Here is a 23,864-nt window from a genome sequence, read left to right on the forward strand (position 1 = left end):
CTTCAAGATCTCTCTGATACTTATACACGGTCCTGTCACTGCACCAAAATATTGTGCTATGATAAATGAATCAGATGATGCAATTAGGAAGCAGGTTCTTCAGGTTACCCTTCCAATCACTAGTCATGTCACAGGCTTATTCCAGCCTGCCGGGTTTTTTGGCCCAGTATGCCTGAGGATAGCAGCCCACGCCAATCAAGGACTTGCAGCTCTGTATTATAATTACCTCCTTGAACCATAAGGCACAGAGGGGTTACATCCTGCCAATGCCACAATAAATTAAACCAACAAACACCCTCTGGAATCCCCCCTTTAACCATAATGGAAGCTCTGAATGTCTACACACATGATCCTGATAAATGCTTTTGGTAAATCAACTGACTTCAAAACTGTTTGGGGGAAATCATTTCACACTGTAAACTGGAGACGGAAGGTTATACACTGCGATGTTTAATGGGAGCACCTGCTCTCTCTCTCATACACAGTATCCTGTGTTTACTGAAGTGCTGCTCAGGCCCTAGGGCCACAGGGAAAAGGACGCAAAGAGGCGCAGAGAAGAATCACAAGGTTGCTGAATCAAACCAACTTAGAGAAGTTGATGAAACTGGAATTTCTCTATAGGGAGAAGGCTTAAAGGAAATTTAATGAGAACCTTGAAAGCAAGAAAATAGCTCAGTTACTATATTTTGCCACTGAAAAAGGACCAGAGAAAATTAAATTATAGCACGTATATTTAAGTTAGAAATAGATTTACCTGATAATAAAGGTAATGTTTTGAATAGGTTGCCAGGGGTTTCTAAAAGCCTTTGTTTATACTGAATTTTATTATAATTATTTTTATATAAAGTGCCTTCTTATTTTTCACCATAATATGCAACTCTTGTGAATGATGAGGTCAAGGAGAATTTTCCTAAAAGTAACTCTCTTTGGGCTCTCTCAGTCTTTATACCTATCTTCTTTTCTTTTTTTCTATCAGACACTATAAACTTCTATATCAGTTGGGTTCAATTTGTGCCAGCTAACTTGCAGATGAAAGCATCATGGCTGTTGGAGACTACAACACTATCCATGGTCACCTGGGAGGCCCCAGAATGGGAAGGCAAAGGGGAGCCCAGGAAATAGGGAGAAGGCAAGCACGGCCATGGTCACACACGTGAGCTGGTAGGGACTGATCAGGACCTAAAAAGAGAACTGGGATATTGTAAGAAGGCAGCAGATTCAATTATGATTCTCTCACACAGCCTCCAATTTAAAAGAGAAAGAAAAAAACCAGGAAGTTCTAAGTGAATTAAACATATAGAAGGTGTCGGAGGGGGGGCTGTGCAAACTCAGCCAACCTCAGCGCACTCTAGGCAGAGACTCACCCCCGCCCAACACACGCCTCAGCTCAGCAGGGAGGCGCGCACTCTCCTCGGCCCAGTTTCCTGAACACCAACATAAGATCTGACATTCACCATCTCCCTTGGGCTAAGTTTCCCCATCTGTACAAAAGGAAGCAAATCTCTGCCCCATATCTCCCCTGGGTTACAAAAGCTAATGAGAAAACATGTTAGAGCCTACTGAAGTTCCTGTAAGAGGCCCCAGAAGCATGACACCTCCTGTAGTTTTTTAATTGTTTTTTTCAGAGTGCACTGGTCTTTATTCCTGCTCTTACAAAAATGCACATAAATTCCAGAGCTGCCTCCCACAGAGGGAAAGCATCCCCATTGGTCAGTTCCCAGGGCTGCCGGAAGGCTTGGGCCCCTGACACCGGATTAGGCAATGGGGCCCATTTGGCCCACTGAGCCCCCACCTTCCCAGGCCTGAGAAGTGCTGAGTAGAGGGGAGACTGGGCAGCCCCTGAATGGAGGGAGGGGTCAAGGCTGGCAGGCTGACACCAAAAGAAAACTGACATAATTCTCAGTTGTTTTTGTTGTTTTAACCATTTTTCTGGGGTTTTGTTTTGTATCTTTTAAGTATTTTATTTTTCCTCTAGTGAAGGGTTAAAAGTTTATTTTTTGAATGCTTTTCTTTGTTAATTGATTCCTCTTATTGTTCATAAGATCCTCACTTTTTAAAACTTAACTTTTCATGTGGAAATGAGAAATACTGTTTTAAAAAATTTGTTGTCCAAATGTCAGGTCAATTCTTGTGAATATGCAATATAAGGTGCAATGATCAAGTAAATCTCGAAGCTTGCCTTTTTTTTTTGCCCGTGCCACTCAGCTTGTGGGCTGGTGGGATCTTAGTTCCCCGACCAGGGATTGAACCTGGGGCCACAGCTATGAAAGCACCAAGTCCTAACCACTGGACCACCAAGGAATTCCCTCACCTTATTTTTTTTTTTTTTTCCGGTACGCGGGCCTCTCACTGCTGTGGCCTCTCCCGTTGCGGAGCACAGGCTCCGGACGCGCAGGCTCAGCGGCCATGGCTCACGGGCCCAGCCGCTCCGCGGCATGCGGGATCTTCCCGGACCGGGGCACGAACCCGTGTCCCCTGCATCGGCAGGCGGACCCTCAACCACTGCGCCACCAGGGAAGCCCCTCACCTTATTTTTAATACATGCTCTAAGTATGCAGAAAAGCCCCCTACATTAGGCATTTCAAAACTAAAATGTAGATAGATGATTATTTTAAAAGGTGCCAATCGCTCTTTAGTTTACATTTTTTTCCGCTTGTGCTGACTAAAAGAAATGATACCCAGCATCGTCTTTAAGGATTTTTCTCCTCATCAAAACCCGGCACATACCAGCAATGAGTCTTTCATAAAGCATTCGATCCTCCTCAGAAAATTTCTCTCACTGGAGATAAGCTTTTCAAAAAGATGCAGCATTGTATTTTCAAGGCTGGGAAGGTGCCGAAGCCAGAGGCAGAGTATAGCTGACGCGGGGAGAGAAATCTTCTTCCTTTCAGTAAGAAATAAACAAAACTTTAATATAAATGAGTCACTGAAAAAAGAAGCAACTGACAAAGGATTAATCTCCAAAATATACAAACAGCTCATGGAGCTCAACATCAAAAAACCAAACAACCCAATTAAAAAATGGGCTGAAGATCTAACATACAGATGGCCAAGAGGCACATGAAAAGATGCTCAACATCACTAATCATTAGAGAGATGCAAATCAAAACTCCAATGAGGTATCACCTCACACCGGTCAGAATGGCCATCATCAAAAAATCTACAAACAATAAGTGCTGGAGAGGGTGTAGAGAAAAGGGAACCCTCTTGCACTGTTGGTGGGAATGTAGATTGATACAGCCACTATGGAGAACAGTATGGAGGTTCCTCAAAAACCTAAAAATAGAACTACCATTCAACCCAGCAATCCCACTACTGGGCATATACCCTGAGAAAACCATAATTCAAAAGGACACATGTACCCCAATGTTCATTGCAGCACTATTTACAGTAGCCAGGACATGGAAACAACCTAAATGTCCAACGACAGATGAATGGATTAAAGAAGATGTGGTACATATACAGAATGGAATATTACTCAGCCATAAAAAGGAAAGTGGGTCATTTGAAGAGATGTGGATGGACCTAGAGTCAGTCTGTCATACAGAGTGAAGTAAGCCATAAAGAGAAAAACAAATATCGTATATTAACGCATATATGTGGAATCTAGAAAAATGATACAGGTGAACCTATTTGTAGGGCAGGAATAGAGATACAGATGTAGAGAACGGACGGGTGGACACAGTGGGGGAAGGAGAGGGTGGGTCAAATTGGGAGATTGGGTTTGACGTAGATACACTGCCACGTGTAAAATGGATAGCTAGGGGGAACCTGCTGTATAGCACAGGGAATTCAGCTCGGTGCTCTGTGACGACCTAGATGGGTGGGATGGGGGGGGTGGGACGGAGGTCCAAGAGGGAAGGGATATAGCTATACATATAGCTGACTCACTTCACTGTACAGCAGAAACTAACACAACATTGTAAAGCAATTATACTCTTAAAAAAAAAAAAAGTTCAAAATGCAATAACAAATCCAATCTGTGACTTTTTTTCATTATGGTCATGGTAGCAGTTAATATTTATAGTATCGATGAATATGTACCAAGTATCCCTTTGCAAATATGCTTCCACTTCAACTCAAGAAAAGAAAAATGCTTTCAAAAAGGACAAATAAATATATAGTGAAGGAAGAAAGAGAGTGATAAAAAATGTGATGGAAAAAGGCCTTGAGATATCCAGGTAAATGCAGTCCCTAATTTAAGAAACAAGTTATGTTTGAAAGTGCATCATAACGGTTTAAAATGTGGAGTCAGCCCTGGGTTTGAGTCCCGGAGCCACCACCTACTCACTATATGACCTTGGGAAAGTTACTTAACCTCTAAACCTCAGTTTACTCATCTGTAAAACAGGCCTACCTCCCTCCTAGTGTTGTCAGAAGGATCAAATGCAATAATAACACATGTACAGTGAGTGCTTAGGACAGTTCTTGGCACACAGTAAATATTTAATCACTGTATTTGTGAATCTGTTGAAAATCCTCTTCAGTAATAATTTCATAAAAGGTGGTTGGACTGGTTGATCCACAGTTGATCCACAGCATGATACACTATAGACGCTAACCATTTTGTATAGTTACATTTCTACAGGATAATGTATTTGGAGATTCCTCCTATGTCAGGTCAGTGAATCAGGGATTCTACTTCTCCTGGGAGGGAGCTCTAGGGGGACATCTGTCTAACTCTGAGCCACCGGCAGGGGGCCCTCCCTGTGAATGCTGAGCCTCTTCTGGCCTGGTGGAAACTTGGCTTTCTTCTCTCGGCCCTGCTTTTCCAAGGCCTCCTGCCCTTTCACCTGCAGGACCACAGAGAGCAGAGTGCTTTTCCAGGTTCTGCTAAAGATGTTTACTGCTTTTAATAAGAAAAATGAAAGCTGGGGACACAAAGGTTTCCCATTACCCAACAATCCCTTCAGGGTCTTTCCCTTCACCATCACTTCTGGGCCATTTCTCTGCAGGAGCTGGCATGAAGCCCAGGGAATGGGTACAGGGGCAGGAAATGAATAGGCAAAGACACAGGGTAGCAATTTCTAGTAGTTTCTTTTTGTTCTTCTCCCATAGCCTAACTCCTGTAGACCTTGTCCTAGATTAACTCTGGGGCAAGACTGAAAGAGGCTGAAGAATTGTAGGGTCTGTCACAGGAGCAGGCAGAAGGGCAGGAGAAAGGAAGGGAGGCATGGCCCTCATCCGACCCTCTTTATAACTCCCATCTCACGATGAGCTTCAGCTCTTCTGGGAAGTCTTACAGGACCCCCTTCCCTCTCCATACCTGGCAATGAAGAACTGCCATGGTGCCACAAACTCATATCACCTGGCACATTCTGGGGCCACACTATGGATGTCCTCTATTGTGGCACCGGTGCTTTGGGCTGCCATTCCCATGCCACCACCCCTGTTATACTCGATGGCAAGGAGCTGGTAGTCACGCATTCAAGGAAGATGACTAAGCACTTCCCATGTGGCACTCAATGTGCTGGGTGCAAGCCAAACAACTGGGAACAAACAGACCTAATCTGTATCCTTAGTGGTTTAGGGCCCAGTGGGAGGTATACATACATATATACATACATACACACACACACACACACAAACACACACACACACACACACACACATCAACTGTGATAAAGGCAATGAAGGAAAAGGACGGGCTGAGGAAAAAGAGAATATCAGGAGGGGCCCAATTTAGATCAGGTGGTCAGGGACAGCCTCTCCAGTTGAGTTTAGCTAGAGACTAGCTTGGTGGATAGGCAAGGGAGTACTGGGAAAAGCACCTCAGCAGAGGGAACAGCAGCTGTGTCAGAAGAGAGCAAAGGTGAGGCGGCCTGTGATGAGGCTGTGCAGGACCACAGGCAAGGCAAGGGTCTGGTGTTTTATTCTGGCCCAGAAGGTTTTTGTTTTTGTTTTAAATTTATTAATTAATTTATTTTTGGCTGCGTTGGGTCTTCGTTGCTGCACACTTGCTTTCTCTAGTTGTGGTGAGTGGGGGCTGCTCTTCATTGCGGTGCACGGGCTTCTCATTGCAGTGGTTTCTTTTGTTGCAGAGCATGGGCTCTAGGTGCGCATGCTTCAGTAGTTGTGGCACGTGGGCTCAGTAGTTGTGGCTCGCGGGCTCTAGAGCACAGGCTCAGTAGTTGTGGCACATGGGCCTAGTTGCTCCACAGCATGTGGGATCTTCCCGGACCAGGGCTCGAACCCGTGTCCCCTGTATTGGCCACCGGATTCTTAACCACTGCGCCACCAGGGAAGCCCTGGCCCAGAAGGTTTTAAACAGAGGAGTGCCAGGATCCAATTTACATTTCAAAGATCACTCTGATTGCTGCATGGAGAACTTAGTTCAGAGAAAAGAGTGGGTGCAAATTTCCAGGGGGAGCTGGTGTTAGCTTGGACCTGGGTGGCACTGGAGAAGGAGAGATGGTGTATTCTAGCAGTGATATCAAGAGATACTGGCAATGAATTTGATGAGAGTTGGTGAAGACAAGGTAGGAATCAAGGCTGTCACAAGTTTCTTGAGCTGCAAGATGGATGGACATACCATTTACTCAATGGAAAGAAGGGAAGAAAAGATTTGTGAAGGATTTACTGAGAGCTTAGTTTGGGGTGTGTGAATTTAGAATGGCTGAGGCACAATCCAACAGAGGTATGACGTAGGTCCTTGAATATCCAAGTTGGAAGTTCTGGGGAGAGATCTGGGCTGAAGATCTATATTAGGGAGCTGTCAGCTGGCATAGAGCAGCAAGAGAATGGAGGAGAACTCTGAGGGACAGAGGTCTGAGTGGGGAGAGGGCCCAGGTCTGTGCCCCAACTGTTGAAGGAGCTTCAACAGGTAAAGGAAGAGGTGGGGGAGCTGCAGACAGAAGGAGGAGTGCCAGACATTCAGGAGACAGGAGCAGAGAACCATGTCACCAAGGAAGAGAAGGCCAGTCCAGCTGTAACCAAGTCTGCGGAGAGGCTGAGGACGTGCGGAGGGAAGCACGGGCACTGCGCTGGGCAGGCCCTTTGTGACCTCCCCAAGAAAAGCGTTGGATGGGGACGGAGTGATGGAAGGCCCTTTGTGACCTCCCCAAGAAAAGCGTTGGATGGGGACGGAGTGATGGAAGCTGAAGGCAGAGTCCATGAGGAGAAGCGTGGAAGTGCAGCCAGCACTGCAGGCTGGTCTTCAGAGGTACGGCTGTGCTAGGAGTGAGTGACAACAGGAAGCCACACAGGGTGGTGGCCTTGTGTGCTCCTGAAAGGTGGTGTTTTGGGCTGACTGCTGATGGGCCGGATGAAGAGGAGCTGGAGAGGCTGAAGGGCCAGTAGCTGCCATTTATTAAGGTCTCACCTGGAACAATGCTAAGCATTTTACTTGTATTTTAATCCTCATAACAACCCTACAAAACAAGTACCATTATTATCCTTATTTTTTGAGGTTGGAGTGGGACGGAGGACTCACAGCCACGATTTGAACCTAGGAGGTCTGGTGCTGGAGCCAGTCCTCAGCCTCAAGTCACACATAGGCCTCTCCACTCTGCAGGCAGGAGAGTGGAGGATGTTGCTCAGAAGCTGGGGCCTGGTACAGGGGTGAAAGCAGACAGTTTCCCCGGGTGAGCCAGATGCCTGGACCCTGTGTTCACTCCCTTCAGTGTCTAGGGAAGTCTTTTCAAAAGTCCAGGCTATCAGCCAATTTTAGCCACATTAACAGACGCCTGGGAAGGGATTTCTGTCCAACTCTCTTGAGAGAGAAGAACACCCCTTGGGAGTAGGGAGAGGGTGTCTATAGCCTCTGTCTCAGAGCCAGAAAGCCGCTGGGAGGCAGGGAAGCTCTGAGGTGCAGGGGGAAGAACTTGGCCGCACAGTGGCTCTTCCCTTCCCAAATAACACCTGCTCTCATCACACCTTATCTTTTCTGAGGATCTATGTGAAATAAATATGTACCTCATTAGAAAAGTCTCTCACTTCAGTGAGAGTTCCTCAGAGGCAGTTCCTCAGAGGCAGTGTAATTCCTATCATGAGGTCATGGTGGCCGAGCGATGCCCAGTGCAGAGGCAGGAGCTGTTAAGAATGGTGAACAGTAGGTAGATATGAACACATGTAAAAGGAAGCTAGTGTAAAATGGTAGTTCCAGCAAATATCTGAATTAAAAGATATCGCTCAGTTACAAACTTACATAAGAGTTGGTAAGTTCTATACTCAAGTCAGTAAGTACATAATATTTTTGTTCTATTCTCAGACACAGTTTGAAAAATGTATATGTTAACAATCGTCTTTTTATTACCCTTGATTCATAGCACACGCTACTAATTGTTGTAAATGATTAAATCTATGGGCTCATGTTTAGTATTTGAAATATCTATTAACAAAAAAAAAATCTATTTTTCTCTAAAACATCAAAAACTTAACTACAATTAATCTTGGATGAAGAAATTACCAAAGCAACATGATCTTAATATACTGCATAACGGAATTTGGCTGGACTGTAAATGTAAATTATATGTACTTTATATTATATATAAATTATATTTCAATAAAACCAGGAAAAAAGAAGGCAAATTATAAAAGAAGTGCAAATGGCCAATAAAAATAGGCAGATTTTCAACCTTATTAATAGTATAGAAGGGTAAACTAACACATCCTGTATAGAAGGGTAAACTAACACATTCCTGAGTTATAACTTTCATCCAGGTTAACATGTTCACATTAGCAAATGTTTAGATGAATGATAACATCCAGTGCTAAAGCAGGTATAGGATATGGGTGTTCTCAGAAGTGGGACAGGGAATGGCTTTGCCCTTTTGGTTAAGTCATGTGATACCACCTAATAAACTGTAAAATACACATATCCCTCGTCATCATAACCATACTTTTGTGAATCTGCCTGGCAGAAATAAAGGCATTAGTTAGAAGGTATTTATTGCAGCAATATTTAAAGAAAAAATTAGAAACAACTTGAATGTATCCATTGGCAAATAGGTAAATAAATTAAGGTCCATTCATATCAGGAAATATGTTCCTATTTTATAATGAATTGGATCTATATCCCTTGAGGGATACCCAAGCTATGTTGGTTAAAAAACAGGTTCCAGAGTCATGTGTATGATGCAATGCTGTTTTTCTTTTTGCTTTTTTTTTTTTTTTTTTGTGGTACGTGGGCCTCTCACTATTGTGGCCTCTCCCATTGCGGAGCACAGGCTCCGGGGGCCCAGCCGCTCCGCGGCATGTGGGATCTTCCCGGAGCGGGGCACGAACCCATGTCCCCTGCATCGGCAGACGGACTCTCAACCACTGCGCCACCAGGGAAGCCCCTCTTTTTGCTTTTTTAAAAAACCTTATTAAAAAAAGAGAGAAAATTGTTTCACATAGATTTCTAATGTTTACAAGAGTATAAGGTATGTTTACCAGAAGTACTACAGTGTGATAAGGAGGGGATAATTGACATTTTCTGTATATACTTCTGCACTGTTTGACCTGACCTGATAAAATGTATATATTTCTGTGGAAATGTTAAAGAGCCAATAAAGTAAAAAAAGAAAAACATTTTTGGGGACACTGAAAAATTTAATTCTATTCAACATGTGTTAGTTACAGAAACTCTAAGGCTGTCCTTTTCCTACTCTGTCTATAGTTATTCCATCCATCTAGCCTGGATACTGATCAAAATGACAAATTCAAGAAAAATAGATTAAGATTAAAAACTTGGCTCTCCAAAATTCCTATGTAATAATCACAGGAAGTTTTCTGCATTATAGCTGTTTTATAATTTCTGACACAGAGCAGGAGAGGCCTGGAAAGGACACTCTACCCTGTCCAACATCTCCTGCTATTAGACTCTTCCGGACAGATGCCTCCTGGACATTTAAAAAACTGTACTTTGTTTCCCCAAATACTCAATTTAGTGAGCTAGTTGCGTGCCCCATCCTCTTGAAAAAGATGTAATTAGGTAAAGAAATTGGTCCAGATGCTTATTAAATAATTTTGGCTCCAAATGTTTTTTTATAGCAAAACCAGAATATGGAATTCAATACTTTGCAAGAGAGGTTCCGGAGGGCGGTGATCATCGGTAGAGAATGTGTTCTAACACTGTCTGAGAGGTAGAGGAGAGAAAGGAGCTTCCTTACTCAAGAGGAACGCAGGCAGTGTTCCATCTTTCCAAACCAGAAAGAGATCAAGGGCTGCCTGGGCTGCCGGAAGTAGCCCACAGAAATCAGGACCAACTTTTTTGGAGAACTACTTAATTCCAAGGACCCGGAAAGAATATTCTCTATTACATTTCAAAGGTGTATTTCCATGAACACTTGATCGAAGGAGTATATCAAAGTTGAGGAAACTGTGCCATCATTATCACTTATATGTGCAGAGAGTCACTCCTTAAAGCAAAGAGCAGCAACGCGAATCAAAGGAAATGTACAAATGCAAACATACTGGACAGTCTATTACAAATCAGTATCAGCAGGTTTTCACTTGAAAAGTAAACTTTTTCAATAACTAATGTTGTGATCATATCTTAGTAAGATTAAAAAAAAAAAAGAAAAAAAAGAGGATGCCAGGATAGATAGAAATGGGAGTATTAGTTACTACTACTGCTTTGCTAACTTTCTGTCCTTGGTATTACACTAGCTTTTCTTCGTTTAGACATTCACTTATACTGACAATATTTAAAGCCTGATTTTTCTTTTTTTTTTTCTGGCCGTGCTGCACGTTTTTCGGGATCTTAGTTCCCTGACTAGGGATTGAACCTGGGCCCCAGCAGTGAAAGCGCCGAGTCCTAACCACTGGATTGCCAGATTTAAAGACTTAAAGCCTGATTTTTTTCTTATTGGAGCTGAAAAAACATAAAACTAGAAGCTTGGTTGAAGGCTAGCCTTTTCTTGTAATTTATTTTTTCCTTATTTAGCATCTTTGGAGGCTGTATTAGCTTTTTCAGCAATGGAAATTTAGCTACATCTGGACTTAGTTCAGTGATAATTTCATTAGGAGGAAAAGATATAAGCTTGAGAAAACCTAAATAAAACATTATCAAAAATAATATAATTATTATTAAAGTCAACAACAATAATAACAGCAACAAGCTAACAGTTATTGAGTATTTATTTTGGGTACCAGGCACCCTGCTAAATATTTTATAGGCACTAGACCCATTTAAATATGTTCCAGTGTGCCTGGGACAGGCTTGTGTCTGTCATCCCACCATAATTATAATAGGTACCTCTTTTAACTCTCAAAAGTGTCACGGTCTACAATTTATAAGTGTATCGTCACCCTATTTGACACTCACAGTTACTGCATGAGGTCAGTTGCTTGGTCAGTCACACACCCACTCTTTCTTTCATTTGTTCATTGGCTCATTCATTCCAGTATGTAGAAAAAATTCTCCAACTAGTTATCAAACTTCTCAGTATTTTTGAAGCAATGGATTTATGTTTACCTTAGAGGCCACGTCATGCAGAATTACTTGTACTCCACAGACTTATGAAAGGATTGCATAAGCCCTCCCAGAAAGGTTTTACACAATGTGCAACCTGCAGGTGGCTATTACGGCAACCCCAGGGATAGACTTAAGGAGTTTGGTTTGACTTTTAAGCCAAGAAATTATACAGTTCCTCTAGGTTATCTAACTGCAGAGAGGAGCAAGCATCTGCTGTTTAAAAGAAGACAGGCTGCCCTTTTCTGAAAATACGTGACTATATTTGGAAGCCAAGGCCAAAGACACCCAGCCAATTGTAAACCAGATGAAATTCCACTGGTGATTGTGGTAAGCAAATCGTTGGAAGGCTAAACACAGGGCAGGGCACCTTGGTCAAAGAAAGTACGTGGTTTCTAAATGACCACGCGGCACACTTGGGGAACTCTTCAAGGGGCTGGGGGAAAGGGGGTACCAGTGAGGAGGTGGCAATGTGAATCAGCCTCCCCGTGTCAACATGTGGCTGGGATGCTCTGTCTACGGGAAAGTGTCCATGGAAAGGCTCCAGCCCTTACGCCACTGCTTGGGGAACTTGCTGAGCTGAAGCCGTAAGAATTGGACAAGTTGAAGACCACCCAGCATTTCTCGACAGTCTGTCCCCTGTGGATTAGCAGACATAATTTTCCAAACCAAATAAATTTTATTAGTTACTGAGGGAGAACATGCTATCACAAGTAAAATAAATAGCAAAGGAGTTCAGGCCTACTCATGGAGCCGCTACCCTCAGCTTTCCATCTGAGCACTACTGGTCGAGAAAGAGTGGCTATTCTCTAAGCAGGCCTCCTTCTCGCCAGTAATTTCTGAAGCAGCTTTGTGGGGTTTCACAGAGGATGCCGAGGGGCATTCTCCTTCTCCTTACCTTTAATTCAGCTCTTGCTGAAAAAGTAAGACTGGAAATACAAGTTGTTAAGACCATATTCTTCAATAAAATGTATTACTAAATAAATCAGAAGTAGAGCTACCAAGGTGAAATGCAAAGAGCATTTTACTTAAAAGTAAATACTATGAATAATTGCTTTGGAGGGTAAAAAATGAAATTTGCTGGGGTGAGCCACTAGAACCTGCAGTGTGTACTCAGGTAAATGATGTGACGGACACATGCATGTGGAGCACACTTACCACATTATACAGACTTTCAGATTGATTATTATCCAATATCTTACATAAATAACAAAGATAACTGATCAGACTCCTCAGGAAGTTCAGACTCTTGGATGAATTTTGACATAAGTTTAAGCAGACAGAAAAAAAGACTTCATATTCTTAACCATGAAAATTATGTTCTGACCTTTTTTTAAAGCATCAAATAATTTAACATTCTATATCTCTTTCTAAATCTCACCTTAACAAATTCCTGAGTTATAACTTTCATAAAAAATGAAATTAAAATATACATTATAATTTTTAGGAACTACATATGAAAAACAACAAATACCCTATTGGTAACTACTTCTTCTGAAAGAATGATGGCAGCTTTGAGGTTGTTCACTTTCCAAATGTAATAAATCAATTTGAAAATGGGAAGAAGATCCATTTACTACAGCATAAATAAATAAATGAAACCATTAGGAATAAGAAATGTCTAAAACCTATATGTGAAAAATATGTAAAAGACTCCTTAAGATCATAAAAGTAAACCTGAACAAAATGGAAAGACATAAGTGTTCTTGAGTAGGTAGATAGAAACCCTTAACATCATAAAGTTGTCCATTCTTCCTCGGTTAATCTACATATTTAACATGAGCCTCCCTCCAAATAACATGAGCTGACTTTCCTGGAGCTAGACAAATTGGTTTCAAAGTTTACTTGAAAGATAAGACAATCAGGAATTGCCAGAAAAACCCAGAAAAAGAAGAGAAATGAGTGGGAAATAGCCTTACTTTATATTAGAAAGACTCTGTTATTAAAACAAAGTGGTACTGATGTGTAAATATATGATAGGCCAAAGAAACAGAACAGAGAATAATAAAACAGGCCTAAATGCATACAGAAATTAAGTACAACTCAATCCACGGGTAAGGAGGGCTAACTGTACTACCACCTGTACTAGCCATTTTACATAAGGGACTTGAGCATCTGTGGATTTTGGTATCCACGGGCGTGCTGAAACCAATCCCCCATGGATACTGAGAGATGACTGCATATGACTAAGGGAGCATCTTAAGTCAGTGGAGGGCTGACGGGGCGAATGCACCCTTTATCACACTCAAGGTGGTAGGATGCTCTGTAACCTGAAAGTGGGGAAAAGCAACAAAATTACTTCAAGAAATAATTTGCAAAACAAAAGGAACCTATAGATTGAAAGAGATTTGTGAACCCATCAACCAAATGCAATGTGTGGACTTTGGACTCTTAATTCCAAAAAACCAAACAGGAGAATTTGTTCTCTGCCTAAATACGTGGTGATTATCGTGAATCAGTGTCAATTTTAAGATATAATAATGGTACCGTAGTTAATGTTTTTAAAAAATGTACCATATAGAGACTTCTGGTTTCCCATTCTGCATGCCAGGAGCTTGTAAGTCACCACTTTGTCCTAACAAAAGTAAAAAGCAGAACAGACTGAAAAATCAACAATTCTTCTTGCATCCTTAAGAGAAGGGAGGACACAGGACAAACCTTGGTCCCCGAGACTGGAGATAACAGGAAAGCGAATACAGAGAATCATAGCTGACTGGAGCAGAGGTCCACAAGTAGAAACCACCACAGGCACGAGTGCTGGGTAGGAAAACCTGAACTGGAATTAGCAAATGGCTGGAGGGTCACTGTGAACAACTCTGAGAGTTAAAAACTCCAGGGAGACTCAGTTCTAGAGGGGCCCCCACAATATTGTGAGATTTACCTCCAGGAGTTCCCACCAGGTTCACATAGTAAACATCAGAGAAAATGTCACCCCTGCTTTAGGCAGAAAGAGGGGAAAGGGAATCACTTTTAAATACAACAGAGCTCTCTGTTTTTCTTAACAAGGCCTGACCTCAGGAGTATTATCAGAGCCTAACTGACCAGGGGGAAAGGAAATAACCACTTCCAGACAGCTCTAGGCATACTATCCCACTTAAGAGGAAGAAAAAACTGAGAAAAACTTATGAAGTTCCCAGTGCAGAGACACAGACTCACTGAAAGACTGAGACCTAATCATAAGACTATAGAACACTTCCCCTCCCCTCACATCTCATCACCACATTACAAAAAGCCTATTTACAGCAGTTCCTTTTACTTAGTACACATCTTGTCCAGCTATTAAGAAAAAAATTACTTGACATACCAAAAGGGGAAAGAAACACAATTTGAAGAGACAGAGGAAGAATCAGAACCAGACACGGCAGAGATGTTGGAATTATCAGACTGGAAATTAAAAAGAACTATGATTAACATGCTAAGGGCTCTGATGGATAAAGTAGACAGCATGCAAAAACAGATGGGCAATGTAAGCAGAGAGATGGAAATACTAAGAAAGAACCAAAAAAGAAATATGAGAGATAAAAAAATACCGTAAAAGAAATGAAGAATGCCTTTGACGAGCTTATTAGTAGACTTGGTGGGAAAATAAATCTCTGACCTAGAGGATATATGAATGGAAACCTTGCAATCTGAAAAGCAAAGATGACAAAGACTGAAACAAACCAGAACAGAATTTCCAAGGGATGTGGCACAGCTACAAAATACAGCATATGTGTAATGGGTCTAACAGAAGAAGAAAGAGAAAAAGGTACAGAAGAAATATTTAAAATGATAATGACTGAGACTTTTCCCAAATTAATGTCAGACACCAAATCACAATTCCAGGAAGCTCAGAGAACACATGCAAGATTAATGCCAAAATCCTACACCTAGGCATATCATTTTGCAACTACCAAAAAAAAAAAATTAAAGATAAGAAAAAACCCTGAAAGAAGCCAGAGGAAAAGAAATATCTTACCTATAGAGGAACAGAGATAAGATTACATCCAACTTCTCAGAAACCATGCAAGCAAGCAGAGAGTAAAATAACATACAAAAGTGTTGAGAGAAAAAACCCACCATCTAGAATTCTGTACCCTGTGAAATTATCCTTCAAAAGTGGAGAAGAAATAAAGGCTTTCTCAGACAAATGAAAATTGAGAGGATCTGTTGCCAATACACCTGCTTTGTAAGAAATGTTGAAAGAAGTTCTTTAGAAAGAAGGAAAATAATATAGGTCAGAAACTCAGAACTACATGAAGAGCATTGAAGAAGAAATAACTGAAGACAAAATAAAAACTTTTATTTTTCCTATTCTTAATTGAGGTAACAGGTAATTGTTTGCTCAAAAATAATAATATGAACAATGTACTCAATTATGTACGTTTATGTGTATGTATATGCTTACGTATGCTCATATGTATGTGAAACGAATGACAGCAATGATATAAGGAACGAGAGGGAGGAATTAGGATTATTTTGTTATTATAAGGTATTGGATTTGGATTAGCTGCCGATGTATATTGCAAACTCCAGGGCAAACACTAAAAAAGTTTTAAAAAAAGAAGTGTAACAAATATGCCAAGAAAGGAGATAAAATGAGATCACATAAAATGTTCAGTTAGAACCACCAAAGGCAGAAAAAGGGTAGAAGACAAAAAGAGGAACAAATAGCAAGGACAACAAATATAAAGCAGTAATAAATATAATAGATATTAGTCCAACTATAACAATAATCACTTTGAACCTCAATGGTCTAAATGCATCAATTAAAAGACTGAGACTGACAAAGTGGATCAAAACAAGACCCAACTATACCTTGTCTACAAGAAACCTATGTAAAATATAAAAACACATATAGATTAAAACTAAATGGATGGGACTTTCCTGATGGCACAGTGGTTAAGAATCCACCTGCCAATGCACTGGTACAATACCTGGTCTAGGAAGATCCCACATGCTGTGGAGTAACTAAGCCCGTGTGCCACAACTACTGAGCCTGCTCTCTAGAGCCCGTGAACCACAACTACTGAGGCCCACGTGCCTAGAGCCTGTGCCCTCCAACAAGAGAAGCCACCACAATGAGAAGCATGCGCACTGAGTAGCCCCCACTCACCGCAGCAAGAGGAAGCCTGTGCACAGCAACAAAGACCCAGTGTAGCCAAAAATAAAAAAATTAAAAAAAAAAAAAGACAACAACTAAATGGATGGAGAAAAATATACCACGCTAACACTAATCAAAAGAAAGCAGGAGTAGCTATATTAATTTCAAATACAGCAGACTTCAAAGCAAGGAAAGTTATCAGGAATATGTAGCTCATTACATAATGAAAAGGGGTTCATTTTTCCAAGAAGATATAACAATCCTTAACTTGTATGGGCCTAACAGCAGACTGTCAAATTATGTGAGGAAAAAAACTAATAGAAGTGTAAAGAGAAATAGATGAATCTACTATCATAGCTGGAGGCTTCAACATCCCACTATCAAAAATGGACTGATCCAGCAGCCAGAAAATCTATAAGAACACAGCTGAATGCAACAAAACCATCAATCAAGTGAATATGATTGTCATCTATAGACTACTTTATCCAACCACAGCAGAACACACATTCTTCTTAAGCTCACATGGAACATTCACTAAGACAGACCATATTCTGGGCTATAAAACATACCTTAACAAATTTAAAAGAACAAAAGTCATATAATGTCTGTTCTCAGACCACAATGGAATTAAATTAGGAATCAATAACAGAAAGTTAACTTGAAAATCTCAAATTATGTGGAGATTTAATAACATAGTTCTAAGCAACACACAAATCAAAGAAGAAACCTCCAGAGAAATTTAAAATTATTTTAAACTAAATGAAAATGAAAACATAACTTATCAAAATTTGTGGAATACAGTGAAGCAGTTCTTAGAGGGAAATTTATAGCACTGAATATATATTTAGAAAAAAAAAATTTAAGACGAATAATCCAAGTTTCCAACTCAGGTAACTAGAAAAAGAAGAGCAAATTCAATCTAAAGTAAGTAGAAGAAAAAATAGAATTAGAGCTGAAATCAAATGAAAATGCAAACAGGAAATCAATAGAGAAAATAAATGAAACCAAAAGGTCGTTATGGAAAAGACCAATAAAATCAACTAGCCAGGCTAACTAAGAAAAAAGAGAGGGTACAAACTACTAACGCCAGAAATGAAAGAGGAGACATCACTGCAGATCCTAAGGCATCAAAAGGATAATAAATGAGTACTCTGAACAAGTTTATGCCAACGAATTTGATACCCTAAATGAAATGGACCAAATACTTGAAAGACACAATCTGCCAAAACTCACACAAGAAGAAAAAGACTAAATGAGTAGGGCTACATCTCTTAAAAGAAATGGAATGAATAAGTAATAACCTTTCAAAACAGAAAGCACCAGGCTTGGATGAATTCACTGGTGAATTCTACTAAACATTTAAGGACAAAATTATACCAATTCTTTACAATCTCTTTTGGAGGACAGATGCTGAGGGAATACTTCCTAACTCATTCTATGAGGTCAGAATTACACTGATACTGAAAGCAGACAAAGACATTACAAGCAAAGAAAACTCAGAGACCAATATCTCTGATGATCATAGATGCAAAAATTCTCAACAAAATACTAGAATCCAACAATGTATAAAGAATTAAATATCATGCTCAAGTGGAATTTGTCCCAAATATGCATGGCTGGTTCAACTTTTGAAAATCAATCAATTAATATAATTCATTAAATCAATAGGCTAAAAGGAAAAATCACATGATCATATCAGTAAATGCAGAAAAAGCATTTGATAAAATCCAAACCCATTCAATATAAAAACTTTCAGTAAACTAGGACTAGAGAGGCACTCCCTCAAATTGATAAAGAATATCTACAGAAACCCTACAACTAATAATCATAATAATTGTAAGAAACTTGAAGCTTGCCCACTGAGTTCAGGTACAAGTCAAAGATGTTCCCTTGCACCATACTTTTTCAGCTTCATTATAAAGTCTAGCTAATGCAGTAGGAACAGAAAAGGAAATAAAAGCTATACAGATTGGGAAGAAAGAAAGAAAACTGTCGGGACTTCCCTGGTGGTGCAGTGGTTAAGAATCCGTCTGCCAACACAGGGACATGTGTTTGAGCCCTGGTCCGGGAATATCCCACATGCTGTGGAGCAAGTAAGCCCGTCTGACACAACTACTGAGCCTGCGCTCTAGAGCCCGCGAGCAACAACTACTGAAGCCCGCGTGCCTAGAGCCTGTGCTCCACAACAAGAAGCCCGCGCACCGCAACAAAGAGTAGCCACCGCTCGCCGCAACTAGAGAAAGCCTGCACAGCAACGAAGACCAAACACAGCCAAAAATTTTTTTTAAATAAAAATAAATAAATAAAACTGTCTTTGTTCACAGATTAACTGATTATCTATGTAGAAAATCCAAAATAATTGATTAAAAAACTGGAACTAATAAGCAATTACAGAAAAGTAGCGGGATACAAGTTAAAATACAAAAGCCAATCACCTTCTTATATACCAGCAGTGAACAAGTGGAGTTTGAAATTAAAAAGAAGATACCAAGTACCTCCCAAATTAAATAATTATGTATAAATTTTACAAAATATGTACAAGGCCTAGATTAGAAAAAATACAAAACTCTGATGAACAAAATCAAAGAAGAACTACATAAATGGAGGATATCCATGGATAGGAAGACTCAATATTGTCAAGATCTCAGTTTTTCCCAATTTGACCTACAGATTCAATGAGATCTCAATCAAAATCCCAACAAGTTATTTTGTGGATATCAACAAACCGATTTTAAAGTTTATATGGAGAGGCAAAAGACCCAGGATAGCCAATACAATATTGAAGGAGAAGAGAAAAGCTGGAGGACTGACACCACCTGACTTCAAGATTTACACAAAGCTACAGTAATCAAGACAGTATGATATTGATAAATAGACCATTGCAACAGAGAGACCAGAAATACCTAAGTATAGTCAATTGATTTTTGATAAAGGAGCAAAGGTAACACAGTAAAGATTGTCTTTTCAACACATGGACATCCACATGCAAAAAATCTGATTCTAGACACAGACCTTATACCCCTCAAAAATTAACTCAAAAATGGGTCCTAAATCTGAATTTAAACTACAAACTACAAAACTCCTAGAAGATAACATAGGAGAAAACCTAGATGATTGAGTTTGGCGATGGTGATGACCTTTTAGATTAAAAAAAAAAAAATACAATCCATGAAAGAAAGAATTGATAAGCTAAACTAATGAGAGAGAGAGAGAGCTCAAATCTCAAATAAATAAAATTATAAATAAAAGAGGAAACATATTACAACTGACACCATACAAATACAAATGATCATAAGAGACTACTATGAAAAATTATACACCAACAAATTGGACAACCTAGAAGAAACGGATAAATTCCTATAAACATACAACCAACCAAGACTGAATTGTGAAGAAATAGAAAATCTGAACAGAATAATTACTAGCAAGGAGATTGAGACAGTAATCAAAACTTGCCAACAAATAAAAGTCCAGCCAGATGGCTTCACTAGTGAATTCTACCAGACACTTAAAGAACTAATATCAATCCTCCTCAGTCTTTCAAAAAAAACAGAAGAGGGAGAACACTTCCAAACTCATTTTATGAGGGCAGCACTACTCAGATACCAAAACCAGACAAGGATACCACAAGGAAGGATAATTACAGGTCAATATCCCTGATGAATATTGATGCAAAAATCTTCAACAAAATATTAGCAAAACAAATTCAACAATACATTAAAAAGATCACGTACCATGAATGATATTGTGATTTATAATAAGATATGTATTTGGCCTTGGACCCCATTCCTGACACAGAGCTCCTAAAACCCTTGGAATTTCCTAAGTGAAGAGAGCTATTAAGGTATCTATTGTTATGTTAATGAGGTGACTTTTAGACTTCACTTAAGGGTAGGGGCTGGTTGCCAAGAGAACCAACCATGTGACTAGAGGATGGGAATTTTCAGTCCCATCCCACTAACCTCCAGGGAGGAGAGAAGGGTCTGGAGACTGAATCACTTGCCAATACCCAATGGTTTAATCAGTCATGCCTATTAATGAAGCCTCCCTTAAAACCCAAAAGGATGGTGTTTGGAGAGCTTCCAGGGTGGTAAACATGTGGAGATCAGGGGAGAGTGGCACACCTTGAGAGGGCAAGAAAGCTCTGCACCCTTTCCCCATACCTTGCCCTATGCATTTCTTCCATCTGGCTGTTGCTGAGTTACATCTTTTTATAATAAACCAGTAATCTAGAAAGTAAAATGTTTCCCTGAGTTCTGTGAGCCATTCTAGCAAATTAATCAAAGCCAAGGAGGGAGCTGTGGGAACCCCCAATTTGTAACCAGTTAGTCAGAAGCATAGGCAAAAACCTGGGCTGGCAACTACATCTGAAGTGGAAGGTGGTCTTGTGCAACTGGGCCCTTTACCTGTGCAATCTGATGCTATCTCTGATAATATCAGAATTGAGCTGAATTCTCGAATAGCCTGCTAGTGGCAGAGAACTACTTGTTGGTGTGGGGAAACCTACACACACACACACACACACACACACACACACACACATTGGAATTGGGTCCAGGGGCCTAATTTGTTGACCAAGTGGGATTTATACCTAGAATACAAGGATGGTTCAACATCCACAAATCAATCAATGTGACATACCACATTAACAAACTGAAGGATAAAAAAAATCTTATCATCATCTCAATAGATGTAGAAAAAGCATTTGGCAAATTTCAATATCCATTTATGATGAAAACTCTCAAAAAAACAGGTATAGAAGGCAAATAGCTCAACATAGTAAAGGCCATATATGACAAGCACACGGCTGACATCATATTCAACATTGAAAAAGTGAAAGCTTTTCCTCTAAGAATGCCCACTCTTGCTGCTTTTATTCAACATAGTGTTGGAAGCCCTAGCCAGAGCAATTAGGCAAGAAAGAGAAGTGAAAGGCATTCAAATCTGAAAAGAAGTAAAACTGTCTCTATTTGCACATGACAGGAGATACACACACAAACACACACACACACACACACACACTAAAGACTTCACAAAAAAACTGTTACAACTAATAAATTCAGTAAAGTTGTAGGACACAAAATCAATACAAAAATCAACTGTGTTTCTAAACATTAACAATAAATTATCTAAAAAAGAAATTAAGAAAACAATCACATTTACAATTGCATCAAGAAGGCTAAAATACCTAGGAATAAATTTAACCAATGAGGTTAATGATCTGTTCACTGAAAACCATAAGATTTTGAGGAAAGAAACTGAAGAAGACACAAATAAATGAAAATATATACTGTGCTCATGGATTGGAAGACAATATTGTTAAAATGTCTATACTACCCAAAGCAATCTACAGATTCAATGCAATCCCTATCAAAATTCTAATGCTATTTTTCACAGAGACAGAAGAAATAATCCTAAAATTTGTATGGAAACACAACCCTGAATAGGCAAAGCAATCTTGAGAAAGAAGAACAGGCTGCAGGTATCATAATTCCTGATTTCAAACTATATTACAAAGCTATAATAATCAAAACAGTATGGCACTGGTATACACACATAGATCAGTATACACACATAGATCAGAACAGAGAGCCCAGAAATTAACTCACACATATATGGATCAACTAAGTTACAACAAAGGAGGCAAGAGGGGCTTCCCTGGTGGCGCAGTGGTTGAGAGTCCGCCTGCCGATGCAGGGGACACAGGTTCGTGCCCCGGTCTGGGAAGATCCCACGTGCCGTGGAGCAGCTAGGCCTGTAAGCCACGGCTGCTGAGCCTGCGCGTCCGGAGCCTGTGCTCCGCAATGGGAGAGGCCACAACAGTGAGAAGCCCGTGTACCACAAAAAAAAAAAGAAAAGAAAGAAAAGAAAAAGGAGGCAAGAATATACAATGTGGAAAGAATAAGTTGCTTCAATAAATGATACTGGGAAAACTGAATAGCCACACGCAAAAAAATGAAACTGGACCCCTATCTTATACCAAACACAAAAATCAACTCAAAATGGATTAAGGAATTGAATGTTAAGACCTAAAACCATAAAACTCCTAAAAGAAAATATAGGGGATAAGAATGACATTAGTCTTGGCAATGACATTTTTGATTTGACATCAAAAGCAAAGGTGACAAAAGCAAAAATAAATAAATGGGACTACATCAAACTAAAAAGCTTCTATACTGCAAAAAGCTTCTACACCATCAACAAAGTGAAAAGGCAACCTACAGAAGGGAAGAAAATATTTGCAAATCATATGTCTGATAATGAGTTAATATCTAAAATATATAAAGAACTCATATAACTCAACAGAAAACAAACCCCAAACCATCTGATTAAAAAATAGGCAGAGCATCCAAATAAACATTTTTCCAAAGAAGATATGCAAATGCCCAACAGGTATATGAAAAGGTACTCAACATCACTAATCACCAGGGAAATGCAAATCAAAACCAAAATGAGATACCACCTCACACCTATTAGAATAGCTACCACCAAAAAGATGAGAGATAATAAGTGTTGGTGAGAATGTGGAGAAAAGGGAACCCTTGTGCATAGTTGGTGGGAATGCAAATTGGTGCAGCCACTATGGAAAACAGTATTGTGGTTCTTCAAAAAATTAAAACTATAACTACCACATGATCCAGCAATCCCACTTCTGGGTATATATTCAAAAGAACAGGAAAACAGGATATCAAATAGATATCTGCACTCCCACGTTTATTATGGTATATTCATAATAGCCAAGATATGAAAACAACCTAAGTGTCTATCAATAGATGAATAAAGAAGATATGATATATATATATATATAGTTATATATATGCTATATATACATAGTGTGTGTGTATATATACACAAAATTGGCTATTATTTAGCCATGAGAAAGAAGGAAATCCTTGGCTGTGACAACATAGATGGATATTGAGGGCATTATGCTAAGTGAAATAAGTTAGAAAAAGAAACACAAGTATGATATCACTTTATGTGGAATCTAAAAAAGCTGAACTCATAGAAACAGAGACTAGAATGATGGTTATTTGGGACTGGTGGGGTGGGAGAAATGGGAATATGTTGATCAAAAGGTACAAACTTCCAGTTATAAGTTCTGAGGATCTAATAATGTACAGGGCGGTGATTATAGTCAATAATACTGTATTGCATATTTGAAAGTTGCTAAGAGAGTGGATCTTAAATGTTCTCATCACAAAAAATGAAATGGTAATCCTGTGATGTGAGGGAGGTGTTAACTAACACTATGGTAGTAGTCATTTTAATATAAAAGTGTACATCTTAAACATATGCAATGTTATATGCCACTTATATCTCAATAAAGCTAGGAAAAATTAAATGTAATAAATTAATATAAATTCTGATATTTTCTCTTGT

At 39.7% G+C, this 23,864-nt stretch overlaps 1 protein-coding gene across 3 annotated transcripts in view; it reads right to left on the minus strand.

Moving 5' to 3' along the window:
* FANCC (FA complementation group C) overlaps positions 1-23,864 on the minus strand; it is a 261,961-nt gene that overhangs the window by 32,615 nt on the left and 205,482 nt on the right. For all 3 annotated transcript variants that reach the window (XM_024753883.1, XM_024753885.1, XM_024753884.1), the window contains one exon: positions 2,728-2,884. In XM_024753883.1, the coding sequence (XP_024609651.1) occupies positions 2,728-2,884 (157 nt within the window). The remainder of the gene's footprint in view (positions 1-2,727; positions 2,885-23,864) is intronic.

Source organism: Neophocaena asiaeorientalis, unplaced genomic scaffold, assembly GCF_003031525.2.
Source record: "Neophocaena asiaeorientalis asiaeorientalis breed wild unplaced genomic scaffold, Neophocaena_asiaeorientalis_V1.1 scaffold220, whole genome shotgun sequence".
Lineage (NCBI taxonomy): Eukaryota > Metazoa > Chordata > Mammalia > Artiodactyla > Phocoenidae > Neophocaena > Neophocaena asiaeorientalis.